Genomic DNA, 18,758 nt, shown 5'->3' with positions numbered 1-18,758 from the left:
TGTGAAGTTCATTCGTGAGACTGGACTTTCTCGAAGTCAAGTAAATCCAAATGGAGCCATAAAAACATTAAAAATGTAAGCATAGCTCTCCTGCATTATGGTATTCAGAGTTGCATGATGCAACTACCACCTCTAGATGGAGTTGTTCCCCATTTCAGGATTGGCTATGGCGTTGTTTCCGTTCCAACTGTCAACTGATCAGGTTGCTACGCCAGATCAACTCCAGCAGCTGAAAAGGGTTATGGACTAGATATTTGGTGCTGTTCCAGGTATGTCTAGTCTGCATTTAGGCTCTATGGTTCTGAGGGGGCCTCCGGCTATTCCAACGTCAGTGGATCCATGCTCGACACAAGTTGTGCCTTTCACCTTGTTTCGAGGTAGTTAACCACTTGAGCCTCGGGTCCAATGGGCAAGGATATGGTGATGCTTTCGGCTCCATCTTTGGTGCCACATCTGACACTGCAATTGAGCCATCCAATGAGGATGGCCAAGTTTTGGGCTCCGATACCACTGATGCCAATTACGGGTCCAATCGTTCTTTCTAAATCTGAGGCCATTGCTCCTACTGCTATGGTTTGTGCTTACTCAAAGCTGGATTTACCAAGGGAAGAGTAACGTTTTAGTGCAGAAATGCCCAGGCTAATGTATTTGATACATCTCCAGATGTTGGGTTATCATCTCCTAATCCGGCTACATTCCCTGAGGAAGCAGTGTCATTTGCAACAGTCATTTGTAGGCCAGCCGAGACCCTAGATCTTATTTTGTCCCAACAGAAGGTCAAGACTCCTTGTTGACAGACATTTTGGACCCGGCATCTGTCTAGTTCAAAATTCGTATTGGGGACATGCTGAAAGCTTACCTAGCCTACGATTGGCTTTTTGTTTTATTACCCACTCTTGCTTTGTTTTTATTCACTCGCTGTTTGTTTTAGCCACCCCCAGCATGCCTTTGTCCCTTCTGTGGAAGTTAGCCTTTTTATCACCACTGATTGGCTGCTTCTGTTCTTCCATAAGTGCTTGCTTTTTGGGCACTCTTTTTTTTTTTTTCCTGTTTCTTGAAGCACTCCATTAGAGTGCAGGTTTTATCCACCTGTCTCTCATGTATGCTTATCTAGGAGCAATCTCAACCCCACAAATCTATGGGTGTTAATGCTGAGTGAGTGTACACACACATAGGTATGCATGATTCTAGTTTGTTTATTGATACATACAACCTTTATTGTTTGTCTGAGATTCAAAAGTGTGATTCAGTGCAGTGAAAGAACTGCAGTTTCACATTTGCACCTTATTTAAGCGTTACCAACTAATACATATAATGCTGTTTCGATTGCAGGACACGCAGGCGGCTTTGAAAGAGTTGACACCTGTGTGTTCTTTTGCTCTTTCCCTTCTTCCGAAGCCGTAATTTCAAAATCTGATGACTATATGTTTCACTGCAAATGACAAATAATGAAAAGGGTGCCCTTTGTTTGATACTGCACTTTAATATAGGAAGGTGGTATAACCAACATGGCGGGGGCAGGGGGGAGGCTCTGCAGCACATATTGATAGCCAAAGGCAGATTATGAAAGTGTGGCTAGCAGCTCACACCCCCTCACTGAATGTTAAAGAATGTTGACACTACATGGAGTATTAGCTGAAAAGCCTTAGCCAGTTGATGGCGGAGCACATGATGTGGGTACCCGTAAAAGCCATCAATGCTTTGGCCAACTGCAAACCATGCTTCACCGGTTTGGTTTGAGTGAGGCTTCACAACGGGAAACATCCTTTACAACGATGGTGATACAATGAATGTCAGTAACAGCAATGCTCTTACCATGATAGTGTCTGTACAACGCATGTCTACACAACAAATATACCTTTGCTACAAACGTTGTTATAACGAATGACTATATCACAAGTGTCTTTACAACGAATGTCTTTTTCACTGATTAATTTACCAAACCACATATGCGGTGAATGGGAAGAGGTGCCTTAGAGGCTGCTTTAGGGTTCAGAGCGGGGATTTGTGCTCGGAAGTGTGTTTTGGGGTTGTACCAGGGCATGATTAGAGCTGGTTATGCTTGGGTTTGGGTGAAATTGGTAGGGTTTTGTGGGTTTTAGGGCTCAGGGCAGTGTTTGGCATTCGGGGTTGGGCTTTGAAACTAGGGTTAGGTCTGTGATGGGTAGTTAACAATATATAACCAGGGTTAATGATTCTTAACTAATAGTTAGGGTTTCAAAATAGGGCTTTTTCGATTTTTAGAGCTGGAATTTAGGGCTCAAGGTCTGGTTTTGAGTTTTGGCTATATGTGGAAAAGGGTCGTTGTCGAGAATTTTTGTGGAATGGGGTTGAGTTGTGTGTCTTTTTGTGGGAAAAAGTGTTGTCTTTGGGATGTTGTCCGGGTGTGTGTTTCCGTGCATGTGAGTGAAATGGAGCTGGTATTCGGCTGTTTTAGGAGTGCTTGAATGCGCCCTCATGTGGCTTCACTGTTGAAACTGCATTGGTTTGAATGACCGGGGTGGGGGGTCTTCGACGATTTATTGAGATGGGTTGGAGTGAAGGTAGGGGTTTGGAGTTGTGTGTGGTTGTCGGGGATGAGTTGGAAAAGTGTCCCTTCAGAGTTAATGAGGATCAATTCAGGGGAAGGGGTTGAAAGGGATTTTTGGAGTTGGAGTTGTGCTATGTGTTTTTGGGGTTCTAGTGGAGCGAGGTTAACGGGGCTTCTGTCAGTTATTGCTAGGGATGTGAGCTACCACTGTGATTTTTTTGGGAGTGGATCGGTTCAGGGGAAGTGTTTGTTGAGGCCCTGTTTTGGTGGAGAAACAGGTGTATGGGGCCTTATAACGGTAGCGGTTTTGCATGCTTTTGAGGTGCGGTTGGAGGGTGTTCAAGTTGCTCCTGGGTTGTGTGCTTTTCTGTGTGAGAAGATGGGACGTGCTAGTATTTATGGCTTTTTATTTGAAGTGAACTGGTGAAGAAAAAGGTGTGTTTCAGCGTGATAGAGACCTAGGCCGAGGTGGCGGTTTTGCAAGTTTTGGGGTTTGAAGTTGGTGGGATCTTGCCCAGTAAGGTGTGCGTTCTGGCGCACGGGATCTAAGTGCATTTTTTTTTTTTTAAATAACATTTTAAAGATTATTTTCAAGATTTGTTGCAACAAAGCACAATATCTAATATCATTTTGTTGCAAAGGTGTCTGTGGTATTTTTATGCAACATGAATGCATGTGTTGTATTGGTACCTTTAATGTATTCACATCAGTAATCTTTATAATGTACTTCGTGGTAGTTGGTTGTGCGTGGTAATGGAGTTGCTGTAAATGCATGCATTGTAAACACATGCGTTATTCCGTCATACAACCGTGAGGGGGGCTTAATGAGCTGCTATCTATGATACTTCTGTCTGAGAGAAGCTTACATTTCTTATTCCTGTGGTATGCTTGTTTTGTGTGCGGTGGAGGCTTGCATTTTAGCTGCTATTGCTATATTATTTTGTATAAGGAAAGTTGCTGCCTTCTTTAACGAACTTGAACTGCTTTCATATAGCGTTTACTACCCCTGGTGAGGCATTGAAGCGCTTTATGGCAAGTAGCACGCTACCCAGGATCCTTAAGTAAGTGGTCTGTCAATTGGTTATTGGGTTCAGTTTCTTTCACTGTAGGAAACCATCCATGCATTTACTCCGTGTTCTGTCTAGTAGATTCATGACTTAAGCGTGATCGTTAGAGGAGGCTGTGTGAGAAGCTAGTGATTACTGGAGCTAATAGATATTGTTAGGTTGTAGGTATTTGCTTAAAAGGAGAGATTAAGACAGACATGAAATGTAAAGTAGTCTGTATACAGAAGAGGCTTGTGGTAGGTTGACGAGGAGAGCTACATTCAAAATAAACAAGGGAAGGAAAAGGTAAAAGCATACTTGTAAAATGAAGAATTGATGGCACAAAGTTATTCTGTAAGAGCAATACATTGTGTCAGATGTACAGAAAAAAACACTGCCAGAGTGGTGAGACAGCAGGTGCATGAAAGCATTGTAATAAGAGAAAGGATGTAGCAGCCAACACAGAGCTTAGGAAAAACACCATATCCTTGCAGATTCTGGCAATATGGTTGTTTATGGTTCTAATTATACATTGCCAATTCAACTGCAACAATGTAGAATTGCAGGCATCTCTTTTAATAAAACAAGTTACCCCATTTCTAACAAGCATTAGCAAAAGTAATAGATCTAGCATGTAAGTGAAAATACAAGTCTGGCCTCTCAACTGTTTTTTCTTGTTTTTTTTGCCAGTGCTGAGTGCATTGGCAAGGGCAGTAGGTCCAAATGACAAGACCTATTGGCTTTGCTGATGGTGTTTCCTTTGCAAACATTTCTACACAAAACCCAGTTAAGAATTGCTGTGTTTGAAGGTGTCACTTGATGTATCCTTGAGAGCTGCTTTGATTCCATTGTCTTGTTATTAGGTTGAATTAGTGTTAGAGCCCCACCAATCCAATGAAGGGTATTTGAATTTCAAGATGATCAACTTTGAAAATGCTATAAACTCCCAATAGTAATCAAACACTGACCTCCATCTATGTGTGTAATGTATTGAGAATTTTTAATGATAGTTCTGGTTTTAGAAAACTAGATCAAAGTTGTGGTTGAAGTAAATAGTAAAATACATCTGTACTTTTGCAGAATTTATTACTCATTCAAAGTCAAAGAAACTTTATTTCGGCTACAAGAGCCATAAAAGCGCATAGCAGCAATAAATACAAATAAATACACAAGGTAATAAATATAACAATACATATAATGATTTAAAAAAATGGAATAAAGATAAAATACACTCACACAGTGCGATGGAACAGTCTTGTTGGAATCATTAGACGGATAAGAATTTCCTTCTGACAAACCAGCTAGCTCCGAGGAACTTGGCAATGGCGATCACTAGCGTTGGCCTAGTGTCTGCATGCCGGGGCCAGCTATTTCCTACGTGAGGCAGTGTACACGGGGCAGGCAAAAAGGACATGAGGGAGATTCTCGACAGGGGCTTTGCAGGCTGGACAGGCGGTTGATTCTTTATGTGACCGGCGGCTGGTGAAAAGTCTTAATGGTAGCGTTCCAATGCAGAGCTGAAAGTACAGTTTCCTTTCCATTGGGACTGTGATTATGTCCCAAAAAGCCTCATACTTGCATGTCTCTTTTAGGTTAACAAAATCACAAGATAATGTAGTGTGAAGTGCGGCCCCTATATCTTCGTGATCTGCCATTTGCCAATATAGTTTCTTTAGTTCGCTTTTCGAGGGAAAGACGGCGGTGGTTGGTGAATTCCAGAGTTCACTGAGCCCGAGTGAGTAAAGTGACCCCTTGATGTATCGTAGCCAGGGGATTCTGTGAAGATGATCAGCTTTTAAAATAACCTGCAGGGCTTCAGTAAAGGTTTCAAGCTCTGGGGTAGTCCATAGACGCCGCCAATACAACAGAGGGCGTAGGCAAGGCTTTATGACCGATGCGTTTTATGCCAAGGTCCTTAAAAAGGGGGAACAGTGGAGTGCTTGGCGGAAGGGACACAAGGTTTCTCAGGAAGTTGTTCTCAGCTATGGGTATGTCTTGGATTTTGGCATAACCCCATAGCTCAGCCCCATAAAGTGCTGAGGTCACAGCCTGGGCTTTGTATATCTGTGTTGCTGGGCGAATTGGTTTTGTGTATGAGAGGTGGAAGTTTTTTGATAGTGCCCCTGTTGTTTGATTTAGTTTTAAGGCTTGCTTTCCTATGTGTGATTTCCAAGACATGTTGTCAGTCAATGTTATACCCAGGTAGCTGAAAATGCCCACCTTCTCAAGTGTGGTGCCCTGTAGTGTAAACTTCCCTCTAAACTTCCCTCTAAAGGTTCTATGGGGATTAAGGGTCATTAGTTTTGTTTTAGAGTCATTGATTTCAAGTCCCCGCGTTGAGCAGAATTTCTCAAAGCACGTGAGGAGTTTCCTTAGTCCACTAGGGGTCTTGGACAACAGGAGAGTATCATCTGCAAAGAGCAAGACAGGGATTTTTTGTGTGCCAAGTGATGGTGCGTCAGCCTCCACTCTAAGCAGGGAAGGGACGATTTCATTGATATACAGAGAGAAGAGGGTCGGGGCAAGGACACACCCTTGCCGCACACCCCTTGATAGATGGATTCTATCAGTTAGTTGCCCCTTTTTGTCCCACCTAACTCGTGCGTAGTTGTCCTCGTGGAGCCGTATCAATATTGCTAGGATATGCTCCGGGATTCCCATTCGGGAGAGAGTGTCCCATAGTTTGTTGCGAGGTACTAGGTCAAAAGCAGACTTTAGATCCGTAAAAGCAACGTAAAGGCTCCCTTTACCAATGAGCACTGTTTTCCAGTATAAAAATAGGAACCTTAGGGCTTGATCAGTGGTAGATATTTTCTTCCGGAAACCGGCTTGGTGGGGACTAAGGATATCATCTTCAGTCATCCAGTCTTCAGTCTTTCCCAAGAGGCAGTGGCAGAAGACTTTTTGCACACAGTCAATTAGACTATTTGTTCTGTAGTTGCAGGGGAGTGATCTGTCGCCCTTTTTAAAGATTCGGATAACAATAGCCCCTTTACAGGACTCCGGGATAGGCGCCCCAGATGCTATTGCGTTCGCTATGATGGTGAGGTAAATTGACCAGGATGCTATGTCGGTTGAGAACAGGTCTGCTGGGACACCATCCGAGCCAGGTGCCCTGCCGCGTTTTATGGTGCCTAGGGAATAAGTTATTTCACTTTGAGAGAACAGCTGGGGTACTTCAGTTGTGGGTGCTAAAGAAGTGTTTAGGCAGGGGTATATGCAGACAGGAGTGGGGCTATCATGGTCATGGGATTACAGCCTGCTAAAATGATCTACCCAGTCTTTCGGGGCGATGTTGGTTGTAATGTCCAATCCACTGCTTTCTGGGCCTCGCGCTGCTAGGGACCAGAACAGACTACAGTTCCTCTTGCGCACAGTGTCACTAAGTGCTGTCCACCACTTATCGTCTTGGTCACGCTTTGCTTTGTGTATGGCTGACTTGTAGGACTTTCTAGCTAGGTGGATGGCGGCGGCATCCTTAGATTTAATAGCTTGGATTAAGTGCTTATTTAGGGTCCGACACATTTTATTGAACCAGCGGTGCCTACCTATGTGTTTCTTGCCATCATGGGCTGTGGATACTGAGAAGTGGGCTGTGATATCCCTGAAGCATGAGGTGTGGATTAAGCTTATTTCCTTATAGGGGATTGTGGGACCCACCTCTAGGTTCATTAATGTAGTCTTTAGGGTGTTATTGGCTGCGTTGATGAGTGCGGGCCGAGCCGCAACCTTGTCCCACTTTAAGTGTCGTTTGTCGTTAACCAGGCTACCCTCTGGTGCTGCTACTGAGGAGTTAATCGTGGGCGAGAGGTTGCCCAAGGCTAACGTGGGAACAGAGAGAGGATTATGATCACTTTCAGTTCTTTCAACGATCGTCATATCGATGACTAGGGGCCATAATCTTATGTCAAATAGACAGTAGTCGATTCTGCTGGTGTGGTTGGTTTTGTTGAATGTGTGATGGCCTTTGGCCTCTGATTTGGTTCTGCCATTTAACGCCCTGAGCCCGAATTCCATGGTCAGTGACTTAACTTGGACTGCGACCTGCGTCCATCTCTTGATGGGTGGAATGGTCAGGGCGGGGATAGACCAAGCACGATCCTCATAGTCTGAGGACCTGAGATCATCCCAGTCTAGAGGTTCGAATGTGACATTGAGGTTACCTACCACGATGGTTTTATGATGGCGGGGACAGTTTTGCAAAAGGGCTGCCAGGACACACACGGTTTTGGAGACAGCCCTCCTATTGGTTGGGGAGTGCTCCCCCACAGTGCCGTTAGAATTATTTCCCTGAGGAGTAGTTAAAATTCCCTTGCATTCACCCAAAAGAGAGTCAATTCTGTCCATAACGCAGTTACTAGCTGCATGCTTGTGTCTTTTTCACTTAGCTTTTAGCACAGCCCCTGCCCCAGCCTCTATTGCTTTCCTTTTACCCATCTGGGACGGTTATTGGTGATAAAATGTTCTACAGAGTATCAGTATAATGAAGCAACCTACGGGATGGCACAGTGTTGGCAATAGCGCATAGAGCTAAGATCAATGATGCCTACTTGAATGGTCAAATGTTAGGGGGGTGACCCAGCCCAGCCTCTTTTTGGCTCCGACGGGCCTGGACGTCCCGCCCTTGGCCCGGGAGCGTCCCGCGCAGCGAAGTGCCCCCACGCGTTTTATAGCACTCGTTGGTGTCAAGTGGGAGCAGGTGAAAATGGCCGGCTCCTGGAGCCTCAAAGCAGCTTGGGATATGTAGTCTCTCTCGAGTCTTTAGCACGTCCCGCGCAGCAAAGTGCCCCCACGCGCTTTATAGCGCTCGATGGTGTCAAGTGCGTGCAGGTGAAAATGGCCACCTCCTGGGGCCTCAAAGCAGCTTGGGATATGTAGTCCCTCTCGAGTCTTTAGCACGTCCCGCGCAGCAAAGTGCCCCTATGCGCTTTATAGCGCTTGTTGGTGTCAAGTGGGTGCAGGGGAAAATGGCCGCCTCCTGGGGCCTCAAAGCAGCTTGGGATATGTAGTACCTCTCGAGTCTTTAGCGCGTCCCGCGCAGCAAAGTGCCCCCACACGCTTTATAGCGCTCATTGGTGTCAAGTGGGTGCAGGTGAAAATGCCTGCCTCCTGGGGCCTCAAAGCAGCTTGGGATATGTAGTCCCTCTTGAGTCTTTAGCACGTCCTGCGCAGCGAAGTGCCCCCACGCGCTTTATAGCGCTCGTTGGTGTCAAGTGGGTGCAGGTGAAAATGGCTGCCTCCTGGGGCCTCAAAGCAGCTTGGGATATGTAGTCCCTCTCGAGTCTTGAGCTATTTCACTTTAGCATGGGTGTAAGGTATTCTGCTACATCCAGAGCTCTGGCCTTTACTGTATTAATCACGTTCTGCATCCTCATTCCGCACAGCAGAACCGCCTGCACCTCCTCAGCACTCAGGCTTAATGATTATCATTTGCAGCGGTTTTGAAGGTTGATTCAAGCACCAAAGAACGAAGCCACACAATGCCGTTAAACACTTGAGCGATGGGTTCCTCCTTCCAGAAGCGTGGCCTCATGTCAATTAATTGCAAACATCCACAATGAACAAGGAGCACTCATAGGTTCCAATTGTAATTTTATTATATCCAGAAGACGCGTTTCGGTGGTTCGGCCTTTTTCAATTTGTCCGAGGATCCCTCCGCAGCTCGGGGCTCCCACTGCCTGAGGCTCGCTCGCTGTCCGAGGCTCCCACTGCCTGAGGCTCGCTTGCTGTCCAAGGCTCCCACCAGTATTACTCATTCATTTTTTTAAGGTTTCTTTCACTAGAGGGAAGAATGTTAGTTCCAATTTGTGTTTGAACTTGGTGTTTGAAGTTCCTACATCACTATGAACTGAGTTATGAACAATAGTCCCCATTACCTATGGTTCCTCAGCCCATCTCCCTACTAATTAAAAAGAAAGCTGTTGACACATTTTGTTCAGTTTTGGTGGAGACCTGCATCTGCCATACTCACTTGGCCTACATTTGTACATTGAATGTGGCTATTTATATCCTATGTCAAAAAGCCAGATTTATTCATTCTTCATCCATCTTCACCTTTAATGCCTGGTACCGCCTGTGTCTGATGAAGGCCAGATTTATAAATTCTTCTCTGAGGAGTATGAAGATGAACACTGACTTTTGCAGAGGATGATCCTTTGACGTGTGTGAAGGCAGTTTCTCTTAAAAGGGTAACTTTCCAAATGTTATAGGGCTGCATTTTTGTTAGGAGTGTGCGATATAGTACACTCTGCCAGCAGAATTGGAGAAATTTGTGGCCACTGTGCGTTACACTTTTAACGCAGAGTTCTGCCGAAAGAACACCAACCACCATTTAGTTTTTTTTTTCTCTCCTGTGTGGCTCGAAAAACAGTATGTTGGCGAGAGAAATATGGCATCCCCTAGCACGATTTTTGGTCACTAGAAGGATATCCAGTGAGATTTCTCCAATACGGGAGATTGTGACCTTTCACAGTCAGAAAGCTGCATCTCAAGTAGAAAATATACTTGAGTGCCAGCAAAATCAACTCAAGAAGCTGCACCCTCTGGCACAACACGTCATGCCATTTACGCAGATTTTTCAGCACAGAATGAGCTCCTGATGCTAAATCAGAGCTCAAGCAGTGCCACATGCCTATTTTAGCCCGATCGTGAAACTATGCGGCATCTTGCTGAGTTTTTTGTAAGCCTGCAAAATTCAGTGGAGTAAAACTCTGTGAGTTCTGCCCAAGCCTACGTTTTGTACATGCCATAATCATTTTTGGATCCTTTGACCCTGCTCCCTTTTGTTGAAGCTGTACTCAAACACTAGTCTTAAGACTTTGCCTCATCTGAAAGCACAGTGGCCCCAAATACTACTGATGATCAGTCTGACCCAAAAATTACTTTAGACATGTTTGCTATGTTTATTTGTGAAGGGGAGATGATCCTTCTGAACTGAAGAAATCAGGTGAAGCCCACTGTTTAACTGAAAACCAGACAGGTTGTGTGGCAAGCAAGTAGGGCTTTTATTTCAGGAACTTCAAGAACAGTGATTATACAGCTATGAAAAGTAAGCTTTGATATCCTACCACTCATAAGAAATGGTCTTTGAAATCATGAAATTATTTCAAATAAAAATCTGAGTGTTGAAATTAATCGTTTAATTGCATTGCATGAATGATGCAACCATGCTGTAACTAGGCAAGGTAGGATTTATTTTCTAGCAGGGAACCCGTGAATGTATTGTCCTTGACAGTGAATAAAAGGCATTTCAAGAATATACAGGGGTATTTTACAAATAAATATTTTTAATGTGGTTCCTCAGTTTGACTTCTTGTTATTTTAGGGTATTCCTGAACTCAGTGAGGATGAAATTGTGAGTGTCCCTGATGCCAAATATACTAAAGGGGAGTTTGAGGTAAGACAATTATGTAACATCATTATCAGTTTGCAGAATTTAAAAAAAAATCAAACATGTAACTTTGACATCTCAAAATTCAAGTTTTCAATTAAATCTGTGCAGACCTGAAAAGAACCCCAGTCATGTCTGGTATCTAGTTTCGGCAGAGTCACTCCAACTTCAGTCCATTCATATCCTCTCTGGTTTCAATGGATTGGGTTTCACATTTTAAAGTGCCGGAATTTGTAAAGTCCCCCTCGCAACGGCATTTGGTAGGAAGAAGTGGATTACAGGAGGGAGGGTGTTATTATATTTTGGCTGAAGAAAGCATGGCACTTTTAGGCAGACTCATGACCCAGGAAGGGATTTTAGACTTGGCAGGTACTTTGTCATCCTTAACATTGACATCAACATCTACTGGGGAAACCTTGGGGGTAAAGGGGCATGGCTTACCTGATCATGACACATGTGTCTCCGAGGGTCACCCTCTGAGTAGGTGAGGATGGTTGAGGTCGCTACTCCCGAGGATGTGACCCCTGTACAATAAGCAGCTATCAATGCTGAGGCATAATGTTGGCCCACTGTTAGAGACGACGTCAGTATAGCCACCTAAGTGCTAATGATCAGATGGTCTCATCAGCGCAGCCAACATCCGTAATGCTGAGAATGAGATCATCTCGCCCTTAGCGCTCCGGGGTTAATGGCTTGAAGGCTTGAGACATCACTTACAGCACCTGATGTTGTACTTAAGAGTGTCTACCAAGGCGGAGAGTAGATTTCAGATGGACTGGAGGTGTTTGAGAGAGTTTAGTGCATACTTTGTGGTGGGGCATTCCTATGGCCTCCTGTATTGACTGTTTATGTAATCAGACTCCCATTAAGGAGGCAGTAAAAGGCCATCAGTCTTGATAATGTTCTTTCTGGGGACTTGTGTCCCTGTTAATCCATGTTGTCTTCCCTTTGGTCCTTCTTTTCCCAACCCTTCCTCCCTAACTTTCTTCTCTATATATACCACCCCTCTTGCACTTCGCCTCTTGGCTAGGAACCTGACCCCACCTAATGATTTACTTTCACCCTCTTTCTTAAGAGTTGGATATGTCCTAGTTAATTTATCTTTCTTTCCTCTCCCCTTCATTTGACCCGCCGACTTAGTTTGCACACCAAGCTGTTAAAATCTGGGACACAGGAGTCATGAACTTTCAGTACATAAATGCGTTCATATTTTAGGGAGAACGGTTCCTTGTGCAGAACTTAGCAGGTCATTCATCAACCTTGAGGTCTGCCACCAGTTGGACAAAGTGGTCCTTTTTGTATGCTGATGTGTAGATATGCATTATGGGGTTATTATGCACAATACATTCTAAACTATTCAGAGAAACAGTACTTAAAGATGAAAAAAGACTCCACGAGAGCTCATTGACATTTGTAAATATTTGTATTATGTAGAATGTTTAAATCTTTTATACTTTGAGCAATAAATCAAGTTGTGTTTTCCGAGGAGCTACATGCCTCATACGGGCAGCTTCAAAGGAAACTCCATACTTGATTGTCATCTGCACACAAACTAGTCCTTATTTGGAAGTGCATGTGTGTAAGATTGATGAAAACATCGAAACAAGAATTACTTTTTGATGAGGATTCAGCAGAAACTTCTTTGGATACATTATCCATGGATTGTAGAACCTGAAAAGCATAATGAATCAAATAACATCCAGGTGTAGATTTGGAGGTCCAGGAATCAACATTGATACTCTCCAACGTATTGCCTCTGTAAGCCTGTTGCACATTTACTCACAATGTATGAACTTCTGTCATAGTCTTCTACTAAAAGAAGTATGAGCTCTACTTTAAAATAGCATTAGACACTTAGATTGAAACAATTGATTTGAGAGTCTTTTATTTTGCATCACTTTATTACAAAACTATTTAGATTGAAGCACATTTGACATTTGATCATGTGCCTGTACCACAACCTAAAATGCCTACAGCTTGTATCTGGCACTCAAATTTGTTATGATGAGAGTTAGGTGGAAATGATGACCCTGTTATGTGGCGGTATCACCACCAAGAGGCTGGCGGTGAAGACCGCCACAATATGAGTTTGGCAGGTTGGCTGCTGCCAACCCGTCACTACTCCAGCCATACCGCCATGGCAGTATGATCTGCCGGGCAGGAGATGTTCATCTCTGACCTGACGGTCCACAGAGGATCGTAGGCGGTATTAGGAGCCGGCCTACCGCCATGGTTTCTGCAGCGGTAGCACCACCACGAAAACCATGGTGGTAGGGCTACCGCACGCCTCCTCCGACCCCTAGCAAGCACCTGACCTCCCTCTACAGTCACAGCGCCCCCACCCCCTCTACTCACATAGCGCCCCCTACTTATGACACCCCCTCCCTGCATGCATGCACAGACACCCACACACCACACATTCACCCATTCACTCACACTTATCCATACATGCATACACACAAACATTCAAACACGCATACTCACAAACATTTAAACACGCATACTCACACATACACACTGACATGCGGTCACACACTCACTTCAACATTCATACACGCATTCACTCACACGCATACAACCACGACACTCAGTCGCATTTACACACGCACGCATGCAGACTCCATACACGCAGACACAACACCATACACCCAGACACAACACCTCTCACCCCTCTCCTCTGTCAGGCGCCCGACTTTCCTTGTCCGATGAGGAGGTCATCTGGCAGGGATCGGGAATGGGCGCTGCCACCGCCGGCAACGCCCCACCAACGAGACACCGCCAGGCCATGTTAATGGTCTTAATATGGCTTGCGGCATCCTACTGGTGGGGTGGTGCAGGTGGTTGCAATGCCAGAGCGCCACTGCCTGCCAGCATGGCTACTGCCAGATATCTGCCCACAGTGTGGCGGAAATCCAGCAATAACGATTATATATGGCAGGTGGAAGACCGCCAGCACTGGCGGTCTCCTGGAGCCTGTGGCTTTGGTGGTAATAATGTTCCTCTTTGAACTCCAGCTAAATTTGTAAATCCTGTAAAACTCTACAGTGTCTTTAACCAGCAGAACTCCTTTCCAGTAAATATTTTCTTACAGGAGCCCAGGTGTCACTGGGTAGAGACATGAGTGGCTCGGTAGAAGAGTACACTTCAATATTGGCCTGCTACATTTGTGAAGGATACTTCTAAATGCATAACATTACCCAGGCATCAGACTGATTCCTGAGACTTTTAGAACAGTACTCTTGCGTGCTGGCAGGTGATGTCTTGCAGCTCTGTGCCAACATCGTTCTGCACTGGAAATGATGAGCAGAATTACAAATAGGCACCTCACATGCGTGCTGACATCAGTTCCTTTCTTTCTCTGCCTTTAGGCATGAATCTGGAGCTACTCATAGGTCTTTTCAATACCCTTTTTCACGAATGTGCAATTGAAAGTGTCACATCCTAAGACAACAGGGTTCAAGTCATTCCAGGACTGTTGCAAACAGATGTCTGTGACAGACTCTTGCAAAGGATCCCTAGGATCCTAGGGTCGGAACACAATTCTAGGGCCTCTGATGACTGACCCAGATGAGTCCATAGGTCATACTGGACCACAAAGCAAAGCTGTATGTTGCCAAATACTGAAAGACTCAGTGCTATGACTGGTGGAAATTGAAAGCATGGACCTGTTCCCACTGTAGATATTTGTTGAGGTAGAAGTCTTTGGGTAAGTCTCAAAAGAAGCATGAGAAGCTGAAGTAGAAATCAGCCCCTTCCCACCACTCTCAAACTCCAGAGAGGGCACAAAGGAGTCAACATGCCACCCGGTCTCACTTCTGATCTTCATTAGAGTAGACACAGAGTCTAGACACTGTGCACCAGAATGTACGGGTCTGTCAATGATATTGCATCAAGCAGAGGACCTTAGGGAGGACATGCTGCACATTTTTGGAACTTTACCATTTCCCAGTGGCAAACTTTCTGCTTCCAAGGATATACTGTGGCTCCCTAAGGACTAAAGCTAGCAGGTCCACCTTCTGTGTGGTCTGCGCCTCCCCAATCCGGCTTCAGCATGGAATCTGGTGCCGATTTTGGTCCATGCACTACCAACTGCATCAGTACCCTTCACATTGGCATCGGTGATGATGCCGGGTGAGGGTTTGTAGCCCCCTGTGCTTTCTAACTCTGAGCAGAATCCACCCAAGCATCGACTGAGGTGACACTTCTCCAACCAGGCAGCAGTCAGCTGGAAAACTACCTGATTCTGATATCTTGCCCTTACCATGTAGTAGGGCTCAAAATGTATGCAATCTTTTCTACACTGATTCTGACAAAGACATTTTTGATGAAGTGGATGATTCCCTCACCCCCCCTCCCCCCCCCCTAAATATGATGGGTAAAACTGGTATTGGAAACTACAGGATGCCAGTGACCTGAACACATCTCAAAATGCTCGCCTCATTTCTTCACCGGTTCCTTCCAGTGAACAAAGTTCTTCCACTGATTTATGCGTAGGGTGACAAAACATACTAGATCTTCAACTCCCTAATATGAAGGTGAATACTAATGTTCTGACAGAGGTACTTAACTAGTGAATCTCTATTACCAACAATGAGGCCCTCGTGGTTTCTTTTTTGGGCTCTTGGGTGAAACTATGTTCGGGCCTCCAGTTAATAGGCAGGTTGCTCCCTGCCATCAACCAGAACCAGGCAACTCAGACTTCCTTGCACAATATCCCAAGCCATAGGGAAAGGAATTGCGATGTTCACAGCAGATTTTCAGAAGATGGTGGTACCAGTGTTCCACTAACTCAACGGATGTGAATTCACATTGTTGAAGATCACCTTAAATGTGCTGAAATAACACCTGACTCCTTGGCAAATGCTCCTGTTCCTTAGTGCCTTTCCCGTGGAGCAGAGAGCCCAGGACATTTGTGCTTTGATCATGATGTTTCAGCCTCTGTCCCATATCTCACTGCTGGGATTGTTGCCCGCCTGCATTCTGCTGGTGAAACATGCCAGATGATGTATGTGGGCTCTGCATTGGGACTTCCCCAGGGGAATCTGTCAGATTGTATCCAGATTTTGTAGGAAACTGCAAGAGACTCTCAGTGGTGGCTTATGGACTGTGATTGGGTCAGTGACAGAATCCTCTCCTCAACTTTCCCAGATTTTATAGTGGTGGTGGATGCATTGCTTCTGGTTTGTGGAGGCCATCTGAGAGAGGAGGAGATCAGAGGCCACTGGTCTCAGGCAGAAGCTTGACTCCATGTCGATTCACTGGTGTTTTCTTAGCATTGAATGCCTTCGTGCCCCCCCCCATCAGAGGAAGATTGGTGCTGGTTCTCATGGAAAACACTACTGCCATGGGGTACTGCAACAAACTGGGTACAGTGGGATCCTTGGCCCTGTGCAAGGAGGCTCTACACCTCTGGAAATGGATGGACTGCTAAGAAATTTCTCTGGTGGTGATCACCTTGTAGGATCTTTAATCACTAGGTAGAACAAACTCAGTGCCAACACTTAGTGGATCATGAATGGCAGTTATACCCAGAAGTGGCTCAGAGCACTGCAAAAGGGCAAGGTGCCCGACTAGTCCTGTGCAATCTGCGTCTCCATGCTTGCAGCTTGAGCAGCGACAGTTTGTCTTTTGACCTTCTTCCTGAGGTCATTAATGCCACCTTGACAGCAAGGCATCTTTACACAATCGACGTACACCTGTCTTTGGGCCAAATTTGTGGTTGATGTGGCACTCGCCGGATTGAACCGCTGCAGGCTAAGTTGCCTGACATATTATTTATTTTCTTCCAGGTCCAGAAAGGTATTGCTTTGGGCACTAGTAAAGCCTACTTGTTGCCTTTTTTGAAGTTGCCAGATCAGCCTTTGTTGTTTAAGTTATGTGTTGAGATGAGATTTTTTAGAGATGTGCAATATTTATTTCCATCAAAGCCCTTTGTGATGCCACAGTGGTACTTAACTTTAGATCTTATGTTTATGGGCGAGTGGAAAGTGCTCCGTCCCATGCTGTAAGCTCTTTTTGGGCTTCTAACCACGCCCATGTCACGTCAGTCACTTTCATTGGTTCGTGGGCTTGCCTTTAAAAATCTGCTTGCTTTCATTTTTGAAAGGCATGCATACATCATGCCTTTTCCTGTGTTTAGCCTACCTACTTAACACCGGTAAACTACTGAAACCATTCGAGGCTTGATGTTTTCAACATGGTTTCTGGACTGCTATATCTTTTTATTTTCCACGCAGCGCGATCGCGCTAGGGTTTACATAGCGCAATCGCAATGTTTTTTTTCTTGTGATTTGTGTGGCAAGAAAAGTCCGGTTAGGAGCTTACAACACTATTAGCTCTAACTCGAGCAAATGCGAGACCCGTTGCATTGCAAATGCTGGTTTTAATGTGTACTCCCTTTGAGAACAATTATTATTTTAAAGCTTTGACATTTGTTTTTTCCTCACTCATCTTTCCACCATTACACACCTATCCACCGTGACTTAAAACAGGATAAGGGCACCACTCTGGTTACTCCCATGCAACACCAAAAGTCTTTACACATAGGCAACATAGTAATTCAACATTTTTCCAACTAAGTAACCCCACATGATGTAAAACAGTTCCTACTTTCTTATACACGTTGAAGTCTCATCAAGTGTATGAAATTGTATTTAAATACAATTACAATGCAATAGGATGCATTTTAATACAACTAACTTACAATGAACTCTTTTACAAAATAGCTTTCCTGAAGATGTTTCATGAATCCAACCCTTTTGGACCTATGTTGGACCTCTGTTTCCTAGATAATCTAGATCTCATTTTAACAAAGAGACAAAGTCACTTTGCTCCCCTTAAAAAGATAAAGATTTCACAGTGGCCCAAGTTATTCAAAATGGGCTCTATTGCTAGAAATAGTTTGTCCTTCTAGTAGAAGGACTTCAGACAGTAAGAGCATAGGCGATCTAAGGTGATAACAGAGAGTGGATTGATGTTTCATGGTATTTAAGCAATAAAATGTGGGCACTAATGTGTATAGCGAACAAACATTTCTACAAAAATAGAATGTTTACAACCCGAGTTCATGTGTGAGTCCTCAGTCAGTTGTTGGTTACAGAATATAATTGAGATAATTAAAAACTATGACAGACATTTAGTAGTATACATCTTCACAATCCTTCCATTACAACACAGAGAGGTCCGGGCACAAGCGTACATGGGAATATGAGGATACTATTGGGTAGAGAAGGGGGTAAAATGTGTGTAGTTCACAATGTGCATCAGTAAAGCAGCACAACAGTAGAAGGGTATATTATTAAATATATTTTGCAGATTTACTATCTAGAATGTATGGAAAATGCCACTTGCACTACATCTTAGTGAAAATGTTGTATTATTCTTTGAATTAAAAGTATTGAAAATTTTAGGAAACTGAACAAATCAGTGGGCACTCCATCCTTCTTCGACTATCTCCTTTCTGAATAAGTTTTTTTCAGAACCAACACGGTCCTCAACTCTGCATCAAAGCCAATACCGACACTAAAGCCAACACTAGCGCCGAAGCCTACATCCACTGAAGCAAAATACCTGTCCAGAAGACACCTTCAGTGAGGATACTATTAACGGATATGTAGATGGCACCCTAGACACCAAAGACTCCTTCTAAGCTGACAACTCGGTCAATGGCGAGTTCCGAAAGATTCCGAACAACCTTTTATCCAATGCCTTCAACAGGAATTAGGTGCTTGAAAGAAGTGGACAGTGTCTCCACAAAGCTGCATCCAAAACCACAGAAGACTCTTCCAAGAAA

The 18,758-nt window shown here is 44.4% G+C and overlaps 1 protein-coding gene across 4 annotated transcripts in view; it reads left to right on the top strand.

Annotated features, from left to right (window-relative positions):
• The window catches only part of PALD1 (phosphatase domain containing paladin 1), a 966,838-nt gene that overhangs the window by 722,893 nt on the left and 225,187 nt on the right, over nt 1–18,758 (top strand). For all 4 annotated transcript variants that reach the window (XM_069240368.1, XM_069240369.1, XM_069240370.1 and 1 more), the window contains exon 17: nt 10,901–10,972. In XM_069240368.1, the coding sequence (XP_069096469.1) occupies nt 10,901–10,972 (72 nt within the window). The remainder of the gene's footprint in view (nt 1–10,900; nt 10,973–18,758) is intronic.

The sequence above is a fragment of the Pleurodeles waltl genome, chromosome 6, assembly GCF_031143425.1.
Source record: "Pleurodeles waltl isolate 20211129_DDA chromosome 6, aPleWal1.hap1.20221129, whole genome shotgun sequence".
NCBI classification, from domain to species: domain Eukaryota; kingdom Metazoa; phylum Chordata; class Amphibia; order Caudata; family Salamandridae; genus Pleurodeles; species Pleurodeles waltl.
This window is presented reverse-complemented; position numbering and strand designations above follow the sequence as displayed.